General features: G+C 53.4%; 3 protein-coding genes across 8 annotated transcripts; 1 reads left to right on the top strand and 2 right to left on the bottom strand.

Moving 5' to 3' along the window:
* Window positions 1-302: 302 nt before the first annotated feature.
* On the bottom strand, window positions 303-8,321 carry ARID3C (AT-rich interaction domain 3C). 2 transcript variants are annotated; one of them, XM_045562935.1, is made up of 7 exons: window positions 8,157-8,321; window positions 6,856-7,245; window positions 4,907-4,979; window positions 2,948-3,131; window positions 2,515-2,804; window positions 1,269-1,358; window positions 303-814 (listed from the first exon to the last, which is right to left on the bottom strand). In XM_045562935.1, exons 2-7 carry the CDS (start codon window positions 7,171-7,173, stop codon window positions 714-716), a joined length of 1,056 nt encoding a protein of 351 aa, XP_045418891.1. In that variant the 5' UTR covers window positions 7,174-7,245; window positions 8,157-8,321; the 3' UTR covers window positions 303-713. The 2 variants fall into 2 exon arrangements, with proteins under 2 accessions (XP_045418891.1, XP_045418892.1); XM_045562936.1 differs by lacking the exon at window positions 8,157-8,321 and adding an exon at window positions 1,589-1,771 and having other exon boundaries at window positions 322-814; window positions 6,856-7,173.
* Window positions 8,322-13,495: 5,174 nt separating this feature from the next.
* On the bottom strand, window positions 13,496-16,194 carry SIGMAR1 (sigma non-opioid intracellular receptor 1). The gene is made up of 4 exons (XM_045562934.1): window positions 15,912-16,194; window positions 15,585-15,785; window positions 15,363-15,455; window positions 13,496-14,587 (listed from the first exon to the last, which is right to left on the bottom strand). Exons 1-4 carry the CDS (start codon window positions 16,060-16,062, stop codon window positions 14,361-14,363), a joined length of 672 nt encoding a protein of 223 aa, XP_045418890.1. The 5' UTR covers window positions 16,063-16,194; the 3' UTR covers window positions 13,496-14,360.
* A 4,740-nt stretch (window positions 16,195-20,934) lies between these two features.
* Window positions 20,935-24,241, top strand: GALT (galactose-1-phosphate uridylyltransferase). 5 transcript variants are annotated; one of them, XM_045562928.1, is made up of 11 exons: window positions 20,935-21,108; window positions 21,384-21,553; window positions 21,778-21,853; window positions 21,943-21,991; window positions 22,117-22,246; window positions 22,405-22,461; window positions 22,623-22,745; window positions 23,018-23,150; window positions 23,249-23,332; window positions 23,646-23,800; window positions 24,060-24,241. In XM_045562928.1, exons 1-11 carry the CDS (start codon window positions 21,027-21,029, stop codon window positions 24,138-24,140), a joined length of 1,140 nt encoding a protein of 379 aa, XP_045418884.1. In that variant the 5' UTR covers window positions 20,935-21,026; the 3' UTR covers window positions 24,141-24,241. The 5 variants fall into 5 exon arrangements, with proteins under 5 accessions (XP_045418884.1, XP_045418889.1, XP_045418886.1 ...); XM_045562930.1 differs by having other exon boundaries at window positions 20,962-21,108; window positions 21,973-21,991; XM_045562929.1 differs by having other exon boundaries at window positions 20,962-21,108; window positions 23,658-23,800.
* Window positions 24,242-25,360: the final 1,119 nt, after the last annotated feature.

The raw sequence follows: 25,360 nt of genomic DNA, 5'->3' as shown, positions 1-25,360 counted from the left end.
TGGACCACTGGGGACCACAGCCATAGATAGTAAGGGACTCTGAGTTGCCATAAACTTTTGGAGTCTTCTAAGGTTCAAGAAATTAAATGACGTGCCCAAAGCCACCCAGCACTATAGTGACAGAATTGTCACTATAATAAGACTTGAACTCAGCTAGTCTGATTAAAGAGATGGAGCTCTTCTATTCTCAGGGAGCTTCCCTATACTGCCTTCCCTTGTGAGAGCTCCTGGCCCAACGCAGCCAGTGTGCCACATCATTCCTCCCCACCTCCCAGACCCAAACAAGAAAAGGAGGCATTGGAGAGGGAGGGACCGCAGCTTTATTGTCCAGATGTGACCTGAAGGATATCTCCTTCACAATAGCCCAACCCAGCCTTTCACCTGGCTCCTGAAGAGAAGCAGGGCTGACTCAAAGGGGCAGGGTCCTAGACATGACATTGACAGAGGAAGCACCTGAGGAGATGATGGGGGTTACTGGGAAAAGAACCCTTTGGTAGATGCTGCTGGAATTGGCCAGGGAGGAGGTGCTCTCCCTTTACAATGAGGTAGATGTAACATCAAAAGAACATTTGGCTTCAAGTCCACATGGCATGGGGGGTGGAGGTCACCTCCCAGGGCTGGGTCCCAGAGTAGACACCCTGAAAGAATCAAGGTGAGGGGGTCTCTTCCCCCCTCAGCAATGGGGCTGGGACCTTAGTTCTGAGTAGGAGCTTTTAGGGAAAGGTGCTGGAAGGGGGCCCTGTAGAGGGTGTGGGTGGAGGGTTGGTTGGGCCCTGGGAAGCTGGCACAGGCTGGCGGCGGGCAAAGAGGACACCTGGTAAAGGGATGAGGAGATGATGGAGGTCAAATAGGAGGGGGTAGGGCATGGAAACAGAAAAGGGGAACAAAAGTAAGTGTCCTGATTGCTAGAACACCACACACATACTCCTGCCACAAACCAATGAGGACAAGCCCCTTGAGTCAGTGAGAGACTCCTATGACAATGTAGATACCCTTGAACAGGTAAACAAGAAATATTTACACTGATACATAAGCCCACGACAAGGCAGACATCCCATGGTACCCATGCCAGGGAGGTCATGCCTTTGACCCCATGCCATGTAGACCCCCTTTAACCCATGCCAGTGTAGCAATCCCACAAACCCCATGTTACCCATGCAAGTGTAGATCACCCTGAACTTCATGCTAGTACAGAAAGTCTAAAATCCCCATGCCAGTCTAAATACCCCTGACCCCATGCCAGTGTAGACAGCCTACAGTACCCATACCAGTGTAGACCACCCCGTTGATCTCTAGGGCCATGTTGATACTGCTGATGCCACTGCCTGCCAGATTGAGAGGCCCATCCAGCTGCTCTTCTGTCCAAGAGGGGGCAGAGGGGTCACGTTTTGGGGAATCAGACTTCAGACTTAGAAGTACCCCCCCTCCGTCCCTGTAGACAGCCCCCATTCCACTTCAGCCCACACCTGTAATCACACAGTTGTCTATAGAGGGATCTGTCAGCTCCACCCCAACACCTATCAGTTGATGGGTCTATCCTCCCTCAGTGTACAGGCCTGAAGCCCCCTCACAACAAGCCCCTCCTCACCCCTCAGGGGACCCTTGCCACGGGGCAGAAAACTGGGGGGCATGCCAGGTCGAGGTGGGTCCATAGGCCCCATCAGCACAGCCCTCTTCTCTGGGGGCTCCTCTGGTGCCAGCTTCTCCAGTGTAGGTCCCAAGGCCAGGCCCACAGGCAGTGCCACGTGAGGGGTTGGAACTCCACTCTCCTCTGGAAGAACAGGTCATTCAGCTCCCCTGGCCCAACCAATCCATCTCTGCATTTGGTTCTCCCCCAGCCCTGTGACCAAGAGAGGTCACCCAAGCTCATGCACAATCTCTCATCCTTCATTCAATCTCTCTTTCCATCCAGAGCCTCAGCCTGGTGGCGCTGAAGCTATGGAGCCCCAAGGACCAATGGTATATGCCTACGTTGGTCTAAGAGAATTTGGGGGATTTTTGTTGTTGTTGTTCTTGGTTGTTAAATAATCCAGGTCACAGGAGGCACAAAACCACATGCAAATAGGAGCCCTGGGTGGACAGGTGTGGAACGGAGCTGCTGTGATTAAAGAACCTTTTCCTGAGCTTCCACCTCACACTGCAGTAACAGGTACCCCAGAGCTCTCAAGGCTTTTCTTTAGAATATCCGCGGGCTAGAGTGCAGTGGCGACCTCATAGCTTACTGCAGTCTCAAACTCCTGAGCTCAAGCAATCCTCCCGCCTCGGCCTCCCAAAGTGCTAGGATTGCAGGTGTGAGCCACCACGCCAGGCCTCTCAAGGTTTTATTGACCCCAAACCTCAGGGCCTCTAAACCTTAGCAACTCCCAAACCTCAGAGCCCTGTCAGATCTCTTACTACTCCCATACCTTAATGCCTCCCAGACCGCAGAGTCCCCATATCTTAATGTTTCCTATATCTCAGCGTCCGCCTAGACCTCAGAGAATCCTAAACCTCTGCCACTCTCTCCCCTCGCACCTTTCTTGATAGGGCCTGGGCTTAGCTGGGCGCACGCATGCGCCGGCAGGCCGGAGGCGGAGCCCTGGGCAGGGCCGGGAGCCGGCCGGGGAGCGGGAGGGGCGGGGCCGGGACCCAAGGCTGGTCCCTGAGTTCCTCGAGGGGGCGGTCCCGTCAAGCCGAAGAGCGGGGCCGCAGTGTAAGCCTGGCGACGGCCCTCGCGCCGATTGCTGTCTATGGCGGCCTGGAGCTCCCCAGGGGAGCTGAGCGCCCGCGTCTCGCATTCGTACGGGTACAGGTACTTCATGTACCTAGGAGCGGACAGGCGGGTGAGGGGCGAGTGGGAGGCTGGGCCCAGCTAGTCACACCCAGATGCCCCCCCCCAGGACCAGCCACACCTCGCCCTGCCCCCACCCCCGCGCGCTCTCCCTTCCGCTCGCGCCCCTGGCCTCACTGGGTGCGCAGAGTGAAGGCGGCCGAAGTGATGGTGGTGGGCAGGCTGAGGCCGCGCGTGACTTCCCGCCACACTTTGCGATTGATGACTTCCACCAGGCCGCCCTTAGCGGTCACCAGGCGAAACAGCGCATACAGGTCCAGCACCTGCTTGGCCATGATGGGCACACGGTTCACTGGCGTCCCTGGTGGGGAATGGGCAGAAAGTCAGGACCCTGAGACTAAGGCACTGTCTGCGGGCATCCCCGGGGAACTGAAGGAATTGGATACCTGCACGAGGCCTGGGTACAGGGCGGGACCCCCGGGGAGGGAGGGAAAGAGGGAGAGATGGGGAAGTGGGATTATGGGCAGAGCCCCAGACCCGCCCCCCGCCCAGGGCCTCATTTTGGCAGAAAGAACAGGAGGCTAGACCAGGGGTCTGCAAACTTCTTCTGCAAAGGGCCAGATGGTTGATATTTTAGGCCAAACGATCTCTGTCACAACTACTCAACTCTGCCATTGTAGCCTGAAAGCAGCCATAGAGGATACTTAAAGTAATGGACATGGCTGTGTTCCACTACGACTTTATTCACAGACTGAAATTCGAATTTCACACGTCTGGAAATGTTATTCGTGTTAATTTTTCCCTCTGCTATCTGGGTTTGGCCCTCTAGCTTTAGTTTGCTGCCCCCTGGGCTAGACCGTAGGAAGGACTTACGGACAGTGCTGAAGAGCCAGACCCCCAAGCAGCAGCCCGCGGGTGGCTGCCCGAGCTCGGGGATGGCGGGCAGGAGAAGCAGCAGCTCCCGCCTCGGCCGGCCGACTCCGCAGCCCGCGCCGCCCCCGTCGGCCAGCCCTGACAAAGGGGCCTGTCTGCGCTGAGCGATGGGCCCCAGTTAATTCCTTACCGATCCCGTCCCCTTCCGCCGCCGCCTTTGGACCCGAACAATTAGCTGCGGCCTGATTAATGGGGGAAAATTATCGGCCCCGCGGGACCCCCTCCCCCCGCAGCTGGAGCGGAGGGAGGCAGGGACCGAAGGGAGGCCGAGCTGGTGGGGGGAATGGGCGAGCAGGCAGTGCTGGGATCGGTTCACACCGCTCTCCCCCACCCCCTCCGGCCACTGGAGGGGAGGCCTTGAGGAAGGGCCAGAGGAGGGGACACTGGTACCAGAACGATTGGGCCTTTCTGGGGAACAAGAGGACTTCGGGCCCACCCAGGGTCCCTGGAAAGGAAGGGACCCAAAAGGGGTACTGAGCCTGGGGTGAGGGCCAGGGGACTTCGGCCAGCAGCTGCACTAAGGAAGGGAGGGGGCAGTGCAGCCAGTTAATTAGCAGCTTATCGGGGAGTGAGTTAATTAGCTTTGTAGAGAGAGATAATGAGTCAGTGTTCAGTCCCATGAATCTGGGGAGAAGCTGAAGTGATGGACTGCTGCCCACTGTGATGCCCTCCTGGACCCTTCCTGCATTCTCTTCCAGCTCTCTGAGATTCCTGGAAAGGAATTTCTCCTCCTTCACAGCCCCAACTCACATAGACCCCAACCCACTCCTTCGGAAGTCCTTCCTTCAGTCTAACCCCAGTCCTTCCTGCTGTAGAGCACATGAGGTGTCCCCTGCCTGAAGTAAGGGGAAAATGAGGAGAGCCAAGGCTGGAGGAAGGCCCTCGATGGAGAACCAAGGCATTCCCAGCCCCTCTAGTCCTGGGACCCTTCCACCCCAGGCCAGCCTCCCACCAGTTCCTCCTTCCACCCTCCCAATTGATCCCACGCTCATTAACCTGCCAGTGGGCTGGCCACTAATTAATCCTGGGGTGGATGAGGGGGGTAGGGTCAGAGGTTAAAGACGCTATTGAAGGCCCAGAGGACAGGTGCTGCCAAGCTCAGGCCTCTGCAGGGAGAACTCAACGTAGTTTCCTCAAACCTGGTAAGTGGGGGCAATTCTGGGAGCAATTCTGGGATCCTTTCCCCCGCATCACCCCACTCACCCCTCTTTTGCATGAAGCTAAACAGGTCGTCCAGAAATTCCTTCCTCTTGGGGTCTGCATCGAGCTCATACAGCTGGGGAAGGATCAGGGTGATTCTCCAGTTCTGGTGAACCCCCCTCCCCCCGGACCCCAATTCAGGTTGTGTCCTGAACAAGGGTCCCTAGCTGAAGGGGTGCGTAGGGACTCAGTGTGGACTCCTTGACATTGGCCTTAGGCTTTCTCCCCCTGTGGGCAGGTAGGGATGCCTTTTTCTAATACGTACAGAGACCAGTACTGACTAGTGGTGCCCTGGCAGCTCAAACCACCCATCTAGGGGGTAAGGAAAGAGAGGAAGGAACTGGGTAGGCTCAACCTGTCCTCCAGGACTGGGTCTTCCCCCAGCCTAAGGGGACATTCAAAGTCCAAGGGAGAAAGCCATGTTGGGCTTCTGTTCCATACTGAGGAGAATAACAGTTATATCTGAGGCTCTCATTCATTCGTGCACGGGCTTCATTTTGTTCACATCCCTGTGTGCCAGGGCTGGGTGTGGATGAGGGGCAGAGATACTTCTAACCCATCTCTCAGGCAGGGTGGGTGCTCAGAAGCCCCTAGATTGACATCTGTGGCCCCTCAGCCCACCTTCTGGTCTGATCTTCCATAGGCAGTTATCTTGCCTATCACAGCAGCTGCCACAGAGACACTGCCACAGAGAATTATGCCACCCAGGACCTGTGGGGTCAGGACTTGAAGGACCCTTTCCCAGTCATTGGAGCCCCACCTCCTGTATCAGCTCCCAACTACCACCCAAGAGGAACAATCCCCAGAGTCACTAACCCAGAATAACAGTCCCTGAGTAACACCCACAGGAACACTCCATCCCCCAATAGGAACTCTCAGAATAAAACACACACACACACACACACACACACACACACACACACACACACACACACCAATGAATAACAAACCCCAGAGATCCACCTTTGCATAAAATATGAGCCCTAAGCCTTAGATGGATACCCACAAACAATACACACACTCTCCAAGTCATAACCCCCAGAATTACACCCAGGAGAAACAGTGTCTAGAGCCACATTCCCAGAGTAACAGCCCTGAGTAACACTCCCAGTTTACACTAATGCCATGGAGTACTAGCCACAGATTAACACTTCTGGAAAATACCCACGACAAACACCCTATGAGTTAACACCACCTGAATAGCACATCTGGAGTCACAACCAGGCCTTAAGTGACAGCCTTAAATAGTGTCCTTAGAATAACACCCAGAAGGGTTCCCCAGGGAGAAAAAAAATCAGATTAAGGCCCCATGAGTAAGGTCTTGTCATTCCCAGTTGCAGAGGAGCTCTTTAGTCATACTGCAGCTGTAGTGGCCATTATTGGCTGGGACCTGTCATCTATGGAACTCAGGCCAGGGAGAAGATTCAGTTTGGGGGGTTGCGGTGTGACAGGAAAGAAAGAAGGAGTGTACCAGCCAGTCAAGGGGGTGGCAACCTCTATTCTCCTTCCAAAGACAGAGGTAGACAGCCCAGGGCACACCCACTGGTCCCTAGAATATGACCTTGTGACTTGATGTGTGAGAGGGTAGTTGGGATGCTGCTGGCACTGGAATCCCAGCCCCTAGATACCCCTCCCTCAAAGGGCCCTACACTCCTACCACTTTTCCTTCCAGCCCCACCAATGGCTTCTAGTCTGTCTGTTGGTCTCCATGTTTCTGGGCATCTCCTGCACCTCCTAGTGTGTCCTTTTGCACTTCTTTCTGCGTATCCGGGTGTCTGTCTCTCCCTCCCTGTCACTAACTTCCAATTTTCCCACTGTCTCTCTCTAGGTCTCTGTGTGTCTGTGTCTCCATCTTATACAGGGCAGTGGGAGTGGGTGGCTACTAAGCACTTGGCTCTGCTTTTGCTCAGAGGGGAGGAAGGGGCGAGGGCCTGACATTGAGGGGGTCCTACCTGCTTGAACTGTTCCTCATAGGTCCACTCGTGGGGATGGGGTCCAGGAGCCTGGCTGGAAGGCGAGCTGGGCCCCTGGGCCCCTGGACGGCTCTCCTCAGCTGCCTCCTTCTCTGCCCCGACTTCCTCCCCCTCCTCATCTTCTTCAGCATCCTCCTCTTCCTCGGCCCCAGCATTCCCCAAGGTCCCCTCAGGGGCCTGTAGGGTTCCGGGGCCAGGCAGGGGAGGCCGTCGTGGGAGCAACTGGCGTGGAAGGGGGGCCAACGGCCCCACCCCTTGGGCCAGCCGAGCTGCCTGCTGCCTCTGCAGGGCCTCCATCACAGCTTCCAGGCGCAGTCCCCCAGCTGGGGGGGGGCCTGGTACCAGGCGGGGCCCTGAGGAAAGGGCCGCCTGTGGGGGAGGGAATTATGGGTGCTGAGTTTTGCTGCTCCCACAACCCCCAACACAAGGAGAGGTGGTCATGGATTCAGGGAGCATCGAAGGTCATAAGGAAAGGCAGCAAGAGCTTTCCCAGAGACTGACAGAGACAGAGAGGTAGAAAGAGCAGGAGAGACAGAGACAGACTCAGGGAATCAGAAAGGGCCATTGACAGAGGACAGGGAGAGACTGAGCAGATCAGAGAGGGTTACAGGGGCCAAGAGACAGAGGGAGATGGGGGACATAGGTGAGGAAAGGGAGGGAGGGAAGGGAAGGGAGGAGAGACAGAGAGAGAGAGAGAAAGAGAGAGAGAGAGAGAGAGGGAGAGAAAGAGAATGACTGGGAAATATGGAGATAGAGATGGGACAGAATGACCAGGAGAGACCGAGGTGGGGAGAGGCAGAGACTGAGAGGGACCAAGATAGAGAGAGACAGAGATATCAGGTAGAGACAGGGTGAAGAGACAGAGAAGGAGAAAGATGAAACTGCAGAAATACTGAGGGGAGAGAAAGGATAAGAGAGATGGAGGAGCAAGAAATAAAAAATATCAAAGACCTAAGTGACAGGCAACCCAGAGAGGGACAGAGACAGAGAGACGGAGGCGGAAAGAGACAAATAGTGAGATGGGGGGTTGAGAGACACAGGGAAAGACTGACGCAGCAGGAGACAGAGACAGAAGAGATTAAAAAGAGATAGTAAATAGACGGGGACAGAGAGATATAGGGACAGAGAAAAACAGGAGAGGGCCGAAAGGCAGAGGACAAGAACCAAGGAGTCGCGGGAATAGAGGGCAGTGAGGACAGAGCTTGGGACCCGCACCGGACCGGACGGGTGGGAGGTGGCGGGATCTCCACGTCGGGCTGCCTTTTGGGGACCGCACTCACCTGCCTGGCGTGACCCGCTGCCCCCGGCGTCTCCACGGCGCTGCGTCTGCTCCACCCGCCTCCCGGGCGGCCCCTGCCTCGGCTTGGTTCCCTGAGCGGGGTCCCCCGCCGTGCGCTCCCGCCGCCTGGCGCTACTCTGGCCACCGTGCGCTCGCTAGCCGCTCTGCCGGCGGCGGCCGTGGGGGCGGACCCGAGCCGGGCAGGGCGGGCGGGGGCGCGGGGGCTCTACCGCTCTCAGCCCCCCAACAGGTGTCTCCCACCTTCCTTACAGCCAGTTTCGGGGGTTGGGGGGACCACTGGAGAGTGAGGTGTCCAAGGCCACTGGACTCTGAACCAGAGCCCCACCCGCCTCACAAGTCGTGTCCCGCTCACCCTCACTCAGTACCACCGGGCACTCGCACACTAACAACCGCGTTCACACACCAGCACACCTCGTCACAAGTTCAGGCACATAGCTGCCTGGTCTCACACTGGTTATGTGATCACTGCAGTGTCGATGGCTGGGGCAGGATGATGGGGTGAGTGTGGAGGGCCCAGCCAGAACAGAAGCATCTCCCCTTGCCCTGCCGGCCTGCTGTCCCCAATTGCATGTGTGCTGCAGTTTGCACACATGCGTGCACATGGCGGTGGACCCACACCAGCGCCTTCACACACCCAGGGCTCTGAGCTAACTGCACACCCGCAGCAGAGTATACATACCACATGCAGACACACAGCCGAATGCACACCGTTGTTTATCTCTATTAACTCTATTATGGATGTTTCCAAACATAGAAGAGTGAATAGTATAATGAACCTCTGGTACTCATCACCAGTTTGTTTCCACGATGATCAGCATTTTGCCCCTTTTCACACATTCTCTGCCCGTGTGTGCCTGACTTCTAAATCTCTAGCCCCTGACCCCCTCAGTCAACAGCTTTGGGCCTACCAAACTCCCAGCTATCCCCCAGATGCTGACATGCTGTTCCTTATTTGGAGGTCCTGAGTGGCAGGCCTCTCAAGATTTCCGCTCTGAGTGGCCTGGACCCGACTCCTCTCAGGCATCCTCATAATTCCCCACTTTCTTCCTGTGCCCAAGGGGACCTACCTACCAAGTACATGGGGGCCACCTGAGATGATGCCAAGTGTGTTAGTGAACAGCAGGTGTCTGTAGGGGTGACACCTGGCATGGGTATGAAATGATGTCAAACCCTGTGGCACCAAGAACCATCCTCTGGCCTTATTACACCCAGTGAAGCACATATGTCCCAGAGCTGTGATTCCTCCAGAGGGTAGGAATCCAGATGTGACCTTTGCCTCCTCGCTCCTCCTCTCTCAATCAGTCCCCTCCTCTCAGCCCCAGATTGCTCTGGGTCAGACCACCAGCTCCTCTGACCATGGTGGTAGTGATGGGTGCCACCCCCTGCTAGCCCTGCCTCCAGCCTCCACCCTTCTCCGGAGCCCAGCTCCCCCTGCAGCACTAAGTCCTTGTTCTCTATAGCTCATCCCTGGCCACACTGAGACTGAGCCCTACTCATACCCCAGTGTCCTCCACCTCAGTTTTCAGGCCTCACAGCCTGTCAGAATCCCCCACCCCCTAGAAATCTCAGGGATCCAACCACATTCAGTACTTAGGTTCCCTTTCCTATGGCTTTGGTATGAGTCTCCTGGGGCAGAGTCAAGCCTCCTTCTCTGTCCACCCCTTCTCCCCTATGCTGTGCACACAGAAGCGAGAATCAGTGAGTATGCAGGGGCAGACAGACATGCCATGGGAGTCTACTAGAGGACTAGAGGGCAGAGGTAGCCATCTGCAGAACTCCCCTGTCCCACTTGCTCCCTTCCCCCCTACACAGCTTCCCCCGGCTGCTCAGAGGAGGTGCCCAAAAACAGATGGTAAGATTCTTCCTAGAAAGGTAGGAGTTGGCTTGGGGAAGTTCTAGTTCTGATGGTTTGGAGGTTGCTTGGCAGGGTTTGGGTTGAGGGTGGAGAGGGGCAAGGGTCTGGGCAGCTACCCACCCCTAATCAAGCAAGCAAAGTAAACCCACCTTTGGGATCTGGGTGAGGAGAGCTACAACTGGGAAGGGTGGAGGAGAAGGAATAAGCTGACTGGGACCTGGTTTCTCTCTCTTCATCTGTGGAAAGGAAAGGCCACCTCTCATACCCACACATAGTCTGGTCCTACACCTCACAGAGACAAGGGCAAACAGACCTAGACCTCCAGAGGCCAATGCTTCACTCATCCAACACATATTTATTGAGTAGCTACTTTATGCCAGGCACTGTTGGACACAGGATTAAATGAAACAAAGTCCCACGTATAAAGGTATAATTCTAGTGAGGGAAATATATAGTGTGTCAGAGGGTGATAAGTACCATGGAGAAAAATGTAGCTGGGTTGGGGGGAATAGAAAGGGAAGGATATATTAGTTGTCTATTGCTGTGTAACAAATCACCCACAAATTTAGCAGCTTAAAATAACAAACATGTATTTTTCTCACAATTCTGTGGGTCAGGAATTTGAGTGGCTTACCTGAATGGTTCTGATTCATTGTCTCTTATGAGGTTGTAGTAAAAATGTTGGCTGCAGTCACCCAAAGGCTTGACTGGGACTGGAGGATCAACTTCCAAGATGGCTCACTTACATGGCTATTGGCAGGTGTTTCTCCTGAAGTGGGCCTCTCCACAGGATCACTTGCTTGTTCTCCCAACATGGCAGTTGGCTTCCCCAGGTGATCCAAGAAAGAGAGACTAAAGAGGAAGAGGCACCAATACTTTTTGTGGCCTAGTCCTAGAAATCACACACTGTCCCTTCTGCCATATATTGTTTGTTAAACTGCATAACTAAGTTTAGCCCCACACTCAAGGGGAAGAAAATCAGGCTTCAACTCTTGAAGGGAGGAACATCAAAAATTTTGTGGAGGTGTTTAAAACCACTACAGAAGGGATATTAAGTGCCAAGGAAAGGATTCACTGAGCAGGAGTTGGAGGGAAGAAAGAGAGCCACGTGGACACCCAGGGAAGAGTACTGCACTCAGGAGGGTGGCGGGTGCAAATATCCTGAGGTAGAAGTTTGCTTGATGTGTCAGAAGAAAAGCAAGGAGGCCACTGGGTTGAAATAGGGTGGCAAGTGGGTGAGTGGTCAAACGTTTGGTCAGAGGTAACAAGGGCTTTGGAGTAGGCCCTTGAAAGGAGTGAAAGGACTGAAAGAGATGGAAAGCCATTGGAAATGTCTCAGCAGAGAGTGAAAGTCTGACCCTGGCTGCTGTGTGGAGAGCCCTCCACACAGGATGCAAGCATGAGAATCAGTTAGGTGGCCGTTGCAGTAGTCTAGGCAACAGATGATGGTGTCTTGGACCACGGTGGTAGCAGTGGAGGTGGCAAGAGGTAATTGGAATCTGGCTATGTTTTGAGGATAAAACAGGACTTGTTGATGGGTTGGATGTGGGATTGAGAGAATGAGAGGTGTCCAAGATGACTCTAAGGTTCCTGGCCTGGGCAGCTGGGTAAATGGAGGTACCCTTAAGACAGTAAAGACTATGGGGTGGTGGTGCAGGACTGGGAGAGAAATCAGTTGCTTTGGACATCTTAACTTTGCAATACCTCTCAGACAACCAGGTGGAGATATTGGAGGCAGTAAGATTTCCAAATCTGGTGCTCAGGGAAGAGATGTAGGCTGAGACAAAAATTTAGCACTCAAGATGTATAGATGGTATTTACAGTCATGAAATAGGCTGGGTGCTGTAATCCTAGCACTCTGGGAGGCTGAGGCAGGAGCATCACTTGAGCTCAGGAGTTCAAGACCAGCCTGAGCAAGAGTGAGACCCCGTCTCTACAAAAAAATAGAAAAATTAGCTGGGTGTGGTGGCTTAGGCCTGCAGTCCCAGCTACTTAGGAGGCTGAGGCAGGAGGATTGCTTGAGCCCAGGAATTTTAGGTTGCAGTGAGCTATTATGATGCCACTGCACTCTAGCCCGGGTGACAGAGCAAGACCCTTTTGCAATAAAATAAAATAAAATAAAGTCATGAAGTAGTTGAGATCACCTGGGAGGGAATGTAAACAAAGAAGTTTGAGGACTAAGTCCTAGGAAGTCAGAGAATGAGGAAATAAGAAGGATCCAGTAAAGGAAGCAATAAAGGAAGACTGTAGAGTCCTGGAAGCCAGAGTGGTTTAAGAGTCAATGAAATGAAGAGTGGTTTAAGAGTCACCTGTCAAATGAAAGTTGAGAACTATGAAATGATCACTGGACTTAGCAACAGAGATGGAGAGGGGCCTGGGGAGCCTAGTCCTTTGTGGAAGGGAAGGAGGGATGACAGGGCGACCTAGGCATTGGTGACAGATGTGGGCTATGAGGCTAGAGGCAGAGCTGGTTTACAGGATGGGAGAAATCCTCCAGGGAGGCATGACTTTGCAACTGGGATCAATGCAGAAGCCCCAGCAAGGGCCTATCACGTCCAACATGGTGGTAGTATTTGGGAATTGGGATGGCCAACTTACCTGGGCTACACATTCATTCAGAGCCACAAATTTAGATCTTTGATGTTGTTTAATGAGGTTATACATATAGTCTTTTGTGTTCATTAGAAGGTCAAATTTTAAAAATAATTTTTGTAACCATGTTTCTTCCATTTTTAATATACCAGGAATCTTAAGAAGCAGGAGTGGTCTAGGCCTTAACCTCAGAGCAGGACCAGGACAAGGGTGAGGCCAGGTTGGTGCCTAGGGTGCACAAGAAGGCAAGAGCAAGGTCTTTGGGATTGAGTACACTTTAGGCACCCCTTTCACCTCACCCACCCTCACTTGCCTCACATCCTGCCAGGTAGTGTGTCTGCTTCCCACTCTGGGAGACCCCACAGAAATGGTGGGTCTTGGAGAAGGTAGGCCACAGAGTGGAGGAACTGATCTGGGTGGCAGTAGACACTATACTCTAGGAGCCCAGAAAAAAGCAGACTTGAGAACGATGCCTTTCAGCTCAAAAGTGGGTACACATTGCCACCATGTGGCCATCCAGAGCAGGATTCTAAGGACTGTTCCCAGAATTGCACTGGCAGAGGTGAGGCCAAGACACACAACTATCCCACCCATCCCTGAATTTCTCAAATTGTGGCAGTCACAACTGTGTTGGAAGGGATCTTCTTAAAACATGCTGATTTCAAGGCCTCAACTCAGAACTAGTCTCCAGCAGTGGAACCCAGTAATCTGTAGACTCAACAAGCTTCTAGGTGATTCTTGGGCACATTCAACTATATAGTCCCTACTAGTCTGAAGCTACCATCTGATAAACTAAACCACAAAGCAAGAGGCCCTTCTGAGGTTTCCCCAAGAGTGAGAGGCTTTTCCTGCTGCTCAGACACACAAAGAAATGGAACTGATCAACAGGTCTTTATTAACATAAACAGACAGACGGACAGAGAATGTAGCAAGGGCTGTCTGAAACTATGATGTGTGTGTGTGTGTTTGCACAGAAAAGGCCTTCTCTAGGCCAAGCATGGCCCCTTGGAATTAGGCCCACCTCTCCATGACCTCTCAGTGGTGGGCCCTGGGCTAAAGCCAGCTTCCCCATTACACCCCTAAGGGAGGAACTGGGGTCTTTCAGGAATGGAAGACTCTGACTTCAGCATTCTCCATATTACTCTGATTCTCCAGGTGACTTGGTTGCTGAGGGGATGGGGGACAAGCCACAGGGGCACTTGCATAGCAGGGGAGTAGAACAGGGATAAGGCATATGGTGAGGTCGGGGGAGAAGGGGAAGGGCATCACAGCTGCAGGTGATGGGGGCCTCCAAAAAGCAGCTCCTCTCCATCCCCCCCAAATTGCTGCTGGGTCGAGGAGTCAGACTGAGGCAGTGTAATACCCACCCCCATCTTTAACTCCAGACCCCTGACTGGGGGGAGTGGGTGGGAAGCTCTGGAAAGGCCTGAGTTAGTGAATCAAGCTTGTGGTGTGTGTGTTTGAACATGACTGGCTCCCTAGTATATGTGAGGCTCCCTTCTGGATGGGTGTGAGTGCGTGATCCTGCTGTACACACAGATCTCCGTATCTATATGTGTCCCATTTGTGTCTTTGTGTTTGGATGTATAAGCATGGAATATCCCTGCTTGTACACAGGAACTCAACATCTGTATGGTGTGAGTATGTCCCTGTCTGTAAACATGGGCTCCAGCCAGTGGACATGTGTGGGCCTGCCCACTCCTGTTCATCCGCAGATCTTCCTTCAGGCCTGGCTGGTCAGGGGTCCTGGCCGAAGAGGTAGGTGGTGAGCTCAAGCCGGAGGCCCCGGGCGTAGGAGCGAAGAGTGTAGAAGAGGGTGAGGAAGTCCTGGGTGCTGAAGACAGTGTCAGCCAGTGCGAAGGCCAGGGTGGATGGGATGACACCCCGGCCGTACTCCACCATCCATGTGTTTGGCCCCCACTCCACAGCCGTTGCCTCTCCAGGCCCATGCACTACTGTCTCCCCTGGGGGACAAGGAGCACCACATGAGGAGCCCAGCTCTGCCCTGCCCTTCCATTGCTGTTGCTTCTCTAGCCCACGGGCTATCTAGGGTGGGGAATGGAGAGGGAGCTTCAGGAAAGGAAAGAGCCCTACTTCACGGGCTGGTTCCCCACCTGGAGGCCTAAGAGACCCAGATAGCCACTACTAAATGTTCTTCTGTGGCATCACCTGGCCCATGTCTTCTTTTAGGGGAAGCCACGGAAGGATAGGTTACCTTGCCTGGCCATGGGCCCATTGCATGGAAGTCATGGAAGTCTGTATTCCCATGCCTCACTCATGTCAAGTAGAAATTTAGCTAAACTTGGGCTGGGCTTTTTAGATAGGGAAGAAGTAGTTACAAGACTTGTGAGAGTTTCTGAGAAATGTAGCTGTTCAATCCAATGCCTGTTATGTTGACACTCAACGTCAAATTAACTTGGAAGTTCAAAGCTCTACTTTTTATGTAAACTCTTAAACTAATAAAAAAAATGCTCTCATACCTCTTTTGGGGTATGAGAGCATTTCTGATTACCCAACTGTCTCCCCAACAATTGTTGGAATATTGGCTAGGGAGATAAAAATCAGACATGTTTTTTAACAGGAAACTTAGATAGAGAAAAGCAACAGGGTCCCTCAGCTCTGCCCCAACCACCTGTGGCTTGTGGGGGGTGGGGAAGGAACAAATGGGAGGGCCCCCCAATGTACCCCTTTACCATGCCATGCCATGTCCCACCTCTCTGTCAGAGCATCTTTACCCACCTGGATAGAAGACCTCACTTTTGGTGGTGCCCTCTCTCCACTGGTGGAAGGTGCCAGAGATGATGGTGTCCGATATCTCAGCCCAGTAGCGCCCTGAGTGACAATCAGATGGACACTATCAGGGTATGCGCACCATCCCATAGCCCAGCAAAACATCAGAAAGGAGGGCATGGGCCCTTGTACAGCCCCAACCTCCCAGTCCCACCCGCTGCTAGCACTGACCCGAGTGGCCGCGGGAGCCCAGGGCGGTGCCGAAGAGCAGCACGTACTCGGACAGCGAGGCGTGCAGGAGGCACATGGCGCCCATCCAGCCGCCCGCGTTAACGAACACCCACTGCAGCTCCTCGTCGGGCAGCACGTGGCCTGGGTGCAGCCGCCGCAGCTCCACAATCAGCCGAGAGAAGGCCAGCTCGTGGTCTAGCCCTAGTGGAGGCAGAGGAGCGGCGGAGTCAGGGCTAGCACCGGTCCTGGGCTCGGGGATGGCGTCCTGGGGAAGCCTCGGCTCGGCTCCCGGGCCGCCCGCCCCCTCCCCGCCCTCTGCCCGCTCACCAGCGTACTGCCGCGCCAGCTGCGCGATCTCTTCCTGCTGGAAGACGAAGCTCTGCGTACCCAGCCAGAGCCAGACGACCTGGGTCATTACAGCTGCAGCAGCCAGAAGCAGCGCGGCCCACGCCCACCGCCGGCCCACGGCCCACTGCATCCCGGCGGGCAGCCTGGCACAGAGCAGCGCAAGGGGGAGCCCAGGCCTGAGGCTTTGCACTCACCGCCGCTGAGCCCGCCGGCTGCAGCCCACGACTCGCTCCCCCGCCGCCGCCGTGGTATGGCTCGCCCTGGCCAATCGGAACGGTCCGGGCACCCCGGCGCCGCCCCTTCGGTTGAACCATTTCCTAGTGGAGAGCGCGGAGGGGTGGGGCGACGCCGCGCACGTGAGGCGAGGGGGCGGGGCCATTCTCGTAGCTGCCGGAGTTAGGGTCTTCGGGCAGGGTCTGTCCTCGTGCCACTTCACGTGGGGATAGGGGCGGGTGGCGGCGAGACGCAGAATGGACCGGCCCGCCTAGGATCACTGGCTGCGAAGCAGACGAGCCTGGAAGTAGAGCCTTCTGGGACTCCTGATTGTTAAGGCCCGCCTTTACTAGCAAGCACAGAAGCCGAGAGGAGGCAGTCCAACCTGAGAGCGTTTGGGAAGGCTTTCCAGAGGCGGTGACCCCTGAGCTGTATCTTTAAGAGGGATGAGAAGGGCATTTCAGACAAGGAGACAGTCTAAGAGCGAAGGCCCCAGGAGAGAGACAGCATGGGCTCTTCAGGGGCCTACAGTTAATTCTTTATTCTGCAACACAAAATGTGAGAGGAGGGCCTCGTAAACCAACTGAGAGTTATCAGCAGGGGAGCGACGGGATTAGACTTTACCACGGAGTGGCACAGGGCTGTGGAGCGGAGGGGAGCAAGATGAGAGGGAGACTGTGACTATGGTCCCGGTAAGGGAGAAGGTCTGTGTCAGGGGAGATGGAAAAAAAGAAATGAGCTTGTGAACTCTGAAAATACAGTTGGCAGAGCTTGATCTCTTCTGGAATACTCTTTTCTCTCCATCCTATTCCCCCTTTCCCCATACTTGACTAACGTCCTTGTTCCTGTTTAGTGGGCAGTTGAGTGTCCAGTTCTGGAGCTCAGATCCAGTCTGGAGACAGAGGGCTAGGAGTTGTCATTTAATCAGACACTTGTATGTGTGAAGTTCTGTGGTGGCCACTGGGGATGTGGCTATGAACAATGCAAGCATAGTCCCACCTCAGTTTAGAGATCTCACTGGGGAGTCTACAGAAAAAATGGTAATTAAAACCTAAAGAATGGATAAAATCTCACAGGGAGAGGGACTAGAGTAAGATAAGGCTAAGGACAGAGCCCTGGAGAATATTAACAGCCAAGGGATAGGCAAAGGAAGAAAAGACCAAAAAAGAAGAGAAGCAAAGGCGAGAAAAGAGCATATAGTGCAGTGACTAAGAAATAAACTAGAGAACTAGGTTGACTGGGTTCAAAGCCTGGCTCCTGCTACCTACCATAATAGTTGTGTGAAATTGGGTGAGTTACTTAGAATCTCTGTGACTCAGTTTTTGTTTTTGTTTCTTTCTGTGACTTAGATTTTTTATCTGTAAAATGGAATAAATAAAAGTACCTACTTCATAGTACATACCTTCATTGTGATGGAGATTAAATGAGTTAACATTTATAAAAGCAATAGTGCCTCACATGGTGAGCATTATATTTGTTAAGTGATATGAATAAAACATAGAGGAGCTGGAAGAGAGTAGCGTCACATGTTGGAGTTTTCAACCTAAAGAGAGAAGTTAGCCAGGCCTAGTGGCTTGTACCTGTGGTCCCAGCTATTCAGGAGGCCGAGGCAAGAGGATTGCTTGAGCCCAGGGTTCAAGGCGGCAGTGAGCTGTGATCTTGCCACTGCACTGCAGCCTGGGTGACAGAGAGTTTATGTGGGCCAATGTTGAATACAGCTGCCCAGGACACACTTCCAAGTTGCCTTGGGGAGTGCTCTGTTTGGCCTTTGATAACGAGCAAGTTTTTACAGACCAAAAGGGGATAAGGCGTGGGCTGATACAAAGTTGTTTGACATTGTTGAACTGTAGGGTATGAGTTATAGTGTCCAGCATATTGCATTTTATGGCTATTTGGCATCAGTTAGTCTAGAGCCCACATAGCAAGTGGCTTCAAGAAGTATTAATAATTATTTAGCTTGGGGAGTGGGTGAGACATGACTGCTGTCATATGCTGTCACATTTCAATGCCTCTCTAGGCCTGATAATTAAAGGGGGCTCACAATCCTCAGATAAAAAGTTTCTTTTCTTTCTCAAAGTGATGGATTGAAGGGTCAACACAGTCAAAAATAATTGATTCAATAAGATGACAAGAAATGGTCGTTATATTTCTCAGTAGGGGCATGTGCCAGAGACAATGCTATCTATTCACAAATCCATTTCCTTTTGCTCTTGGGCAGCCAGATTACATTCCACAGTGTGCTGTGTAGTTCGATGGGACCATGTGATTGCATTCAGGCCAATGAAATATAGGCAGAAATGATGTATGACACTTCCAGGTCTAGCTCCTAAAATCTCCTCTGATACATTCTTTCTTCCCTCATCTATTACAAAGGATCTCATGGAGAATTCTGAGGCCCTAGGAAATGGCAGAGCCAATAGATGGAAGGTACCTGGGTCCCTGACTGCTGCTTGGGACAGAGCTCCTCTCCCCCCGCCCCGCAGTAATGTGCTATGATGCTAAGCCATGGAGCTTTGGGGGTTGTTTGTTATAGCAACTAAGATTATTTACTCTGACCAATACAGGGCAAAAGACATGTTACAATATACTGTGCAACTAAGAGCAGAGGCTGGGAAGATGGACTATTTTTTTAGGAAATTGGCAGAGAAAAGAAAGATAAAGAAGGGATTATCTAGAGGAGAGGATGCAGGATTCAGGGAACATGTTTTTGAAGTAGCTCTGGCTTCTGTGGCATTCCTGAGTTGACAATTTGCTAAGAACCCTCAGCAGCAGGTACTAGCCCAAAAATCTGGTCTTTTTCCCCCATTCCAGGCAGAGCCTTCTGGGACTATCTGGGCCTGCAGCTTCCCTGTCTGGTCTTTCAGAAAGCTTCTCCAGCTCACATTGTTTAAAAAAAAAAAAAAGAGTGTTCCATGGCCTTGAGTGACCCCAGTTAGGGGATAGAGGGGCTGAGGGTCACAGCCATCTTTTCCCAGATGTCATAGCATAGATCACACCTCTGGGATCTGGGAGACAAAGAGCTGGGTAGGCCCCATCTCAGCCATTCTCCTCTTCCTCCAGAAAGTGACCTTGGAGAGACACAAAGAGAGGAGAGGTGTGGAGATGTTCCCAAAGAGATGTTCCTAAAGGAGGTCAGGAGTTAATTGGCATGATCCAGGGAGTGTCTTGAAGTCCTGGTGTTCTTGGGAAAATGGAGCTGCCTTCCAAATCCAGTCACTGAAAAAAAGATAGCTGAAGAGTAGAAAAGCAGATTTCCTATCCCTGTCGACCCTTTCGAGTACAGCTAGTGGGACAGGTTAAACCTCTGTTTCTAAGTCCCTTGCTCCCTGCCCCCTACCTAGTGGCCTCTTCAGATTTCAGTCTGAGGACCCTAGGGCAGAGATCAGGTAAATGACCAATGACCCAGTTTTTGCAGCTCAGCTGCAAAACACCTGGCTTGGCCTGGCCAGGCTTGGGGGAAGGGGCCTCCCTGCTATGGCTCAGCTCCTAGCTCACTGGGTTTCTATCCGGAATTCCACTGAAGTCTCTCTCAGAGGGATCTACCAGCACTGAGAAGAGCCTTGCAAACTTGCATTCAAATCTCAGCTTGGCCACTCATTCTCTGGGTGACCTTCAGGCCTCTGTTTCCCACTGTGAAATGGGGAAGAGGTTTAGACAATATTTAGATGGCTCTTTAAAAGTGCTAGGAGAGAAATTAATTTGAATTCTATCTAAGCATTAGCCAATTGGTCTGATCTAAGATAAATCTGGAGAAGAGAAGGGGATCTGTAAAGGAACACCCTTGACCCCACCCGGATGGTGGCTGGAGCTCCGGACAGTCCTGTCCTACCCAGATTTTCAGATTTCTTGTAGCCCTCTTAGCTCTCCCCCCCCCCTTTTTTTTTTTTGAGAAAGGGTCTCACTGTGTTGCCCAGGCTAGAGTGCAGTGGTGACATCATAGCTCACTGCATCCTCAAACTCCTAGGCTCAAGCAATCCTCCTGCCTCAGCCTCCTTTGTTCCTTTGTAGCTGGGACTACAGGCGGACACCAACACACGCAGCTAATTTTTCTATTTTTAGTAGAGATGGGGTCTCGTTCTTGCTCAGGCTGGTCTTGAACTCCTGGCCTCAAGCAATCCTCCAGCCTCGGCCTCCCAGAGTGCTAGGATTACAGGCGTCAGCCACTGTGCCTGGCCCTCTCCCACATCTTATGCTTTTGGTGTGTGTGTGGGTGGGTGGGGGGACACTATGGTTACTTAGACCTTTTTTCCAAATCTGTTTGTGCTGGTGGGGATGGGGTATGGCTATTGTGAAGTATCCACTCCTCCAGGTAACACCCGAGGGGCGAGGGTTCAGATACAGCAGATTAGGCCCACTCCATCCCCAAATTTGCCTCTCCTCCACCATAGCCACTGAACAGGTGGCTGAGGTGATTGTGGAATCAGAGTCATACCTTACTCGCCCTAGAATGTAAGCTCAGTGAGGGCCGAGGCCATGCCTGACTCGTGCACAAAGGGGCATCCCTATGCCCCACATAGAGCCTAGGTGTCTAGCACATGGTTGATGCTCAGTAAATATTTGCTGAATGAATAGCCAAATGAATGACTGAGTGCAGCAAAGAAGTCCTGTAAGCATCTTGGAGCCTTGGCACTCTGCAGTAAGCAGTTTTCACAGAGGTTCTTCCGGAGTAGAAGCTCCAGTCCCAGGTGGAGTGGGATTATCGAAGTCGTCCCGCGTAGTTCCTGAGCCCCGCCCCCAGGTGGCCGGGCAGCCCCCTCAGACAGTCACGTGCTGGCGCCTGGCCAATCATCGGGGGCGGGGCGGGGCTGGACGGGCAGACAGAGAAATCCAAGGGCCAGTCGCGGCTCTCCGGACGTTCCAGACAGTCTCCCCAGTGTCCTGATGTCGCGCAGCGGGGCCATTCCTGAGCAGCGTCAGCAGGCGTCAGAGGCGGACAGCCCGGCAGCAACCTTCCGGGCGAGCGGTAATTGCAGGGCGGCTGGGACTCGCCGGAACCCGACCTGAGCCCTCCCTTTCCTTAGGGAGTTCTCGCCCCCACCCCTAGCAAGGCCGGCAATGCGAAGAGAGAGGCGGGTGTAGGGGCTGCAGGCCAATTGGCTCTGGGAAGGTCCAGTCCTGGGCCTTTAGTTCCTGAGCAGGACAGGGCCGAGAGGGCGTCCCCGAGCTTGCGCCTGCAGGTGGGTGAGACACGGGAGAGGGAGACAGTTTTGTGGGCTGATCTTGACTATCTGTCCCCAGACCATCAGCATATCCGCTACAACCCGCTGCAGGATGAGTGGGTGCTGGTGTCAGCTCACCGCATGAAGCGGCCCTGGCAGGGGCAAGTGGAGCCCCAGCTTCTGAAGACAGTGCCCCGCCACGACCCCCTCAACCCCCTGTGTCCTGGGGCCACAAGGGCCAATGGAGAGGTAAACCTGTAGAGCCCTGCATCTGCAGGCTGGGCTGGGGGAATAGCTCTCTCCTAGAGCTGCCCTTCCCCCACAGGGCAGTGGACCTCCTCTGGGTCATATCCCACCAAGCCTTTTCGTGCCCTAGAGTGGGCCTTCCCCACCCTGCTGTAGCATGTCTAGCCCTTGAAGCCATATGACAGTGGTCTGGGGCAGCGAATGCTTCTCTAGCTTATCCTTGTCAGGTGAATCCCCACTATGATGCCACCTTCCTGTTTGACAATGACTTCCCAGCTTTGCAGCCTGATGCCCCCAGTCCAGGTAACCTGACTCCAACTGCTGTTAGGGAGGAGGGAGGCTAGATCTCTTGGGGGATTTCTGCTGCAGAGAGTGATACTCCTTTATCTCAGGACCCAATGATCATCCCCTTTTCCAAGCAGAGGCTGCTCGAGGAGTCTGGTAACTATGGATTCCCCCTCTTACATCGTTCAACCCAGGGTTGTAGACTGAGCACTGGGGTTGGGCCCCACCCCTAGCACCGCCATGCCCTATCCCTCTGTCATCCCTTACCCCTCACCACCTAGTAAGGTCATGTGCTTCCACCCCTGGTCGGATATGACACTGCCACTCATGTCGGTCCCTGAGATCCGGGCTGTCGTCGATGCATGGGCCTCAGTCACAGAGGAGCTGGGTGTCCAATACCCTTGGGTGCAGGTTTGTGAGGTCACCTCCTCCCCTGGATGGGCAGGGAGTGGGTGGTACAGCTTTGGTTCTGGGAAGTAGCATTCCTGTCTCCACAGGGTGTGGTCAGGAGGGGGCTGAGTTGATGTCTTTGGCTACTAAAGCTCCCTACCCCTACCCCTACCCAACAGATCTTTGAAAACAAAGGAGCCATGATGGGCTGCTCCAACCCCCATCCCCACTGCCAGGTAAGGTTGTTAGGGGCTCCAGTGGGTTTCTTGGCTGGGTCCTAGCCAGCACTGTGGGCAGGGGAACTGGATTAATGGATGGGACAAAGGAAATATGCTAGTGATGTGTAGCTTGGAGGTAAAGGACCTGCCTGCCCTTCTCTGCTTTTGTCCCTTGACAGGTGTGGGCCAGCAGTTTCCTGCCAGATACTGCACAGCGTGAGGAGCGATCTCAGCGGGCCTATCAGAGTCAGCATGGAGAGCCCCTCCTAATGGAGTATAGCCGCCAGGAGCTGCTCAGGAAGGTGGGAGAAAGCCAAGCCTGTGTCTTTAAGAAGTCCCTAACTTAAAGAGGGAGGTGTGTGAAGGACGAAAGTAGAAGGGAACTAGCAGAGAGACTTGCTAGGTGGCCTTAGCAGTAATCTAAAAGAAAGATGATGGTGGCTTAGATTAGTGGCAGTAGCGGTGGAGGTGGTGAGAATCTATCCGATACTAGGTACATTCTATTCTTCTTCTTCCTGCCTATTTGCTGGTACCTGTCTCCCCCCATGACCTCATATCCATTCTGTCTGTCCAGGAACGTCTGGTCCTAACTAGTGAGCACTGGTTAGTGCTGGTCCCCTTCTGGGCAGTGTGGCCCTACCAGACACTGCTGCTGCCCCGTCGGCATGTGCGACGGCTACCTGAGCTGACTCCTACTGAACGTGACGGTGAGGACCTTGAGGCCGTGGGGCTCAGCACGAGATAGGAGTGGCTCCAGTAGGGCCAGCATCTGGGCCCCAGGCTGAGATTCAGGCTCTGATTGCAGATCTAGCCTCCATCATGAAGAAGCTATTGACCAAATATGACAACCTATTTGAGACGTCCTTTCCTTACTCCATGGGCTGGCATGGTGAGGCTTTTCAAGTACCTATACCTAATCCCCCAACACCATTTCTGGGCTCCTGGGGCCCAGCCCAGTGGACTACACACCCTAGTGAGCCTTAACACTTGCTGGGGGAAGTGTCCAGAGCAAGGATGCTGGGACTGAGGTTGGTACAGCAAACTTGGTGAAACTGTGTCTCCAGTGTGCTTTCTAATGCCTGGGGTCCTCGCTGGCAAAGCATACTGGGAGATGTAGTTTTCAGGTACCTGGCCTGGTTTGGGGTAGGGGCTAGGCTGAAGACTAAGAAAGGGCTCTCCCCACCATCTCTGCCTTCTGTCAGGGGCTCCCACAGGATCAGAGGCCGGGGCCAACTGGGACCACTGGCAGCTACATGCTCATTACTACCCTCCGCTCCTGCGTTCTGCCACCGTCAGGAAATTCATGGTTGGCTACGAAATGCTTGCCCAGGCTCAGAGAGACCTCACCCCTGAGCAGGTCAGGGCTCAGAGCATCCTGGGTCCTCAGATCCCCTTTTCTCTCCCATTTCCTTAAGAGATCCCAACAATCATGACCCTGAGAACCCCCATAACCACCTGGGCATTCCTTGGGACTTAGGAGCTGCTCAACTCTCTCATCCTCTGGTGACTCCAGCAGTCCTTGTCTCCTAGTCCCACGTCTCCTGAGCACTCAGAACACCGTAACACCATTCTGGGCAGCCTTTACCCTCCCTGATTGCCCCCTGTCTCCCTTCCAGGCCGCAGAGAGACTAAGGGCACTTCCTGAGGTACATTACTCCCTGGGACAGAAGGACAGGGAGACAGCAGCCATCGCCTGACCACGCTGACCACAGGGCCTTGAATCCTTCTGCCTGGGGAAACTGGGGCCTGGAATTTGGTCAGATGGAGCATCAATAAAACTGTGCTTCTCAAACTTTAATCTATATTGGAACATCAGAGGAATGTGAACTCTAGCCTTCAGGGATCTGGGGTTAAATACTAAAGACATAGCTCCAGCCACACTTTTCTTTGTCTACAGATGTGTAAAAACTTGATGCAAAATTTATACCCCAAATCTCTGAAAAAAATTAGTACTCTTCCCCAGCCTACATCTCTGAACAAAATTAATACTCTTTGCTACCCTAAATGTCCAAAAAAAATTAATATTCAGTATACATCTGGTCTATAGATTCTCTCACTCATGGTGTAGTGACTGCATTCCTAGTTTAGGAAACTGTTTTAAAATCTTGTGTTTTTGGCTGTGGCTGAGGCTTTGGGAAGGCCAGAGCCCCCTTTGCCACCACCCCTGGGTATCAGCTCCAAGCGTGGGCCTGAGGCTTTGGTGGGGAGCGGGTAAACTGGATCCTAGTCCCAGTGGTCAGTGGCCGGGCTCTGGGCTGCTGGCCAGAACCCTGGCTTTGTAAGTGGCTACAGCTTGGCTCTGCTCCAGCCCACAGGGGCTGAAGGGGCGGGACGGGAGCGTGTACGTGGCTTTGTGTCCTTGGCCTCTCCAGACTACCACATGCAATATGTATAGGCTCTGTATACTTCTCTTGCCCTTGTGCCCTAATACACTACACAGGTCAGAAAACAGCTCTGGCAGAGAAGGGGGCTGCCCGAGTTAGCCCAAGAGCTTGGAAGGAGGGCATGGTTCTCAGGAGTGACCCTTGGTCTACCCCCTCCCCTCTGGACCTGTTTACCTGGCAAGAGTATGTGAAAAACAGACCATGCAACCCAGGAGACCTGATATCACCTAATGTCCTCCAAATTTTAAGGTGAAGGTAGTGCTGGTGAGTAATGGTAGAGATGGCCAGAATACTTTTGTCCCCATTGTTTTCTCAGGGGAACTAAGTCTCTGGGTTAGCCACACTAAGGCTGAACAGTGAGAGGACCTGGCCCAGAAGAACCTTGGCTACCTGCCTTCCGGTCCAGGGTCTTTCTTTCTTGGTACCAGGGAGGAGAGGTGCCTGGGACTTTTGAGTGTTTCCCTGGTTTGGAGGGAGATCAGACATAACATAGTATGTACACATTTCCCTGGAGCCCCTAGTGACTAGGAAGT

Source organism: Lemur catta, chromosome 10, assembly GCF_020740605.2.
Source record: "Lemur catta isolate mLemCat1 chromosome 10, mLemCat1.pri, whole genome shotgun sequence".
In the NCBI taxonomy this organism is placed as follows: Eukaryota; Metazoa; Chordata; class Mammalia; order Primates; family Lemuridae; genus Lemur; species Lemur catta.
Note: the sequence above shows the minus strand (reverse complement) of the source record. Positions and strands in the feature narration are given on the sequence as shown.

Bases quoted from the DNA above. Each gene is read 5' to 3' on its own strand.
- ARID3C (XM_045562936.1), bottom strand. From the start codon at position 7,173: ATGGAGGCCCTGCAGAGGCAGCAGGCAGCTCGGCTGGCCCAAGGGGTG. The intron at 3,132-4,906 runs GTGAGTGGGGTG...ATTCCCCACCAG, and splicing joins TAGCTTCATGCAAAAGAGGG to GGACGCCAGTGAACCGTGTG. The intron at 2,805-2,947 runs GTGAGGCCAGGG...GTCCGCTCCTAG, and splicing joins GCCTTCACTCTGCGCACCCA to GTACATGAAGTACCTGTACC.
- SIGMAR1 (XM_045562934.1), bottom strand. From the start codon at position 16,062: ATGCAGTGGGCCGTGGGCCGGCGGTGGGCGTGGGCCGCGCTGCTTCTG. The intron at 15,786-15,911 runs GTGAGCGGGCAG...TGCCTCCACTAG, and splicing joins GCTGGCGCGGCAGTACGCTG to GGCTAGACCACGAGCTGGCC. The intron at 15,456-15,584 runs GTCAGTGCTAGC...ATTGTCACTCAG, and splicing joins GGGCTCCCGCGGCCACTCGG to GGCGCTACTGGGCTGAGATA.
- GALT (XM_045562928.1), top strand. From the start codon at position 21,027: ATGTCGCGCAGCGGGGCCATTCCTGAGCAGCGTCAGCAGGCGTCAGAG. The intron at 22,462-22,622 runs GTAAGGTTGTTA...GTCCCTTGACAG, and splicing joins ACCCCCATCCCCACTGCCAG to GTGTGGGCCAGCAGTTTCCT. The intron at 22,746-23,017 runs GTGGGAGAAAGC...CTGTCTGTCCAG, and splicing joins GCCAGGAGCTGCTCAGGAAG to GAACGTCTGGTCCTAACTAG.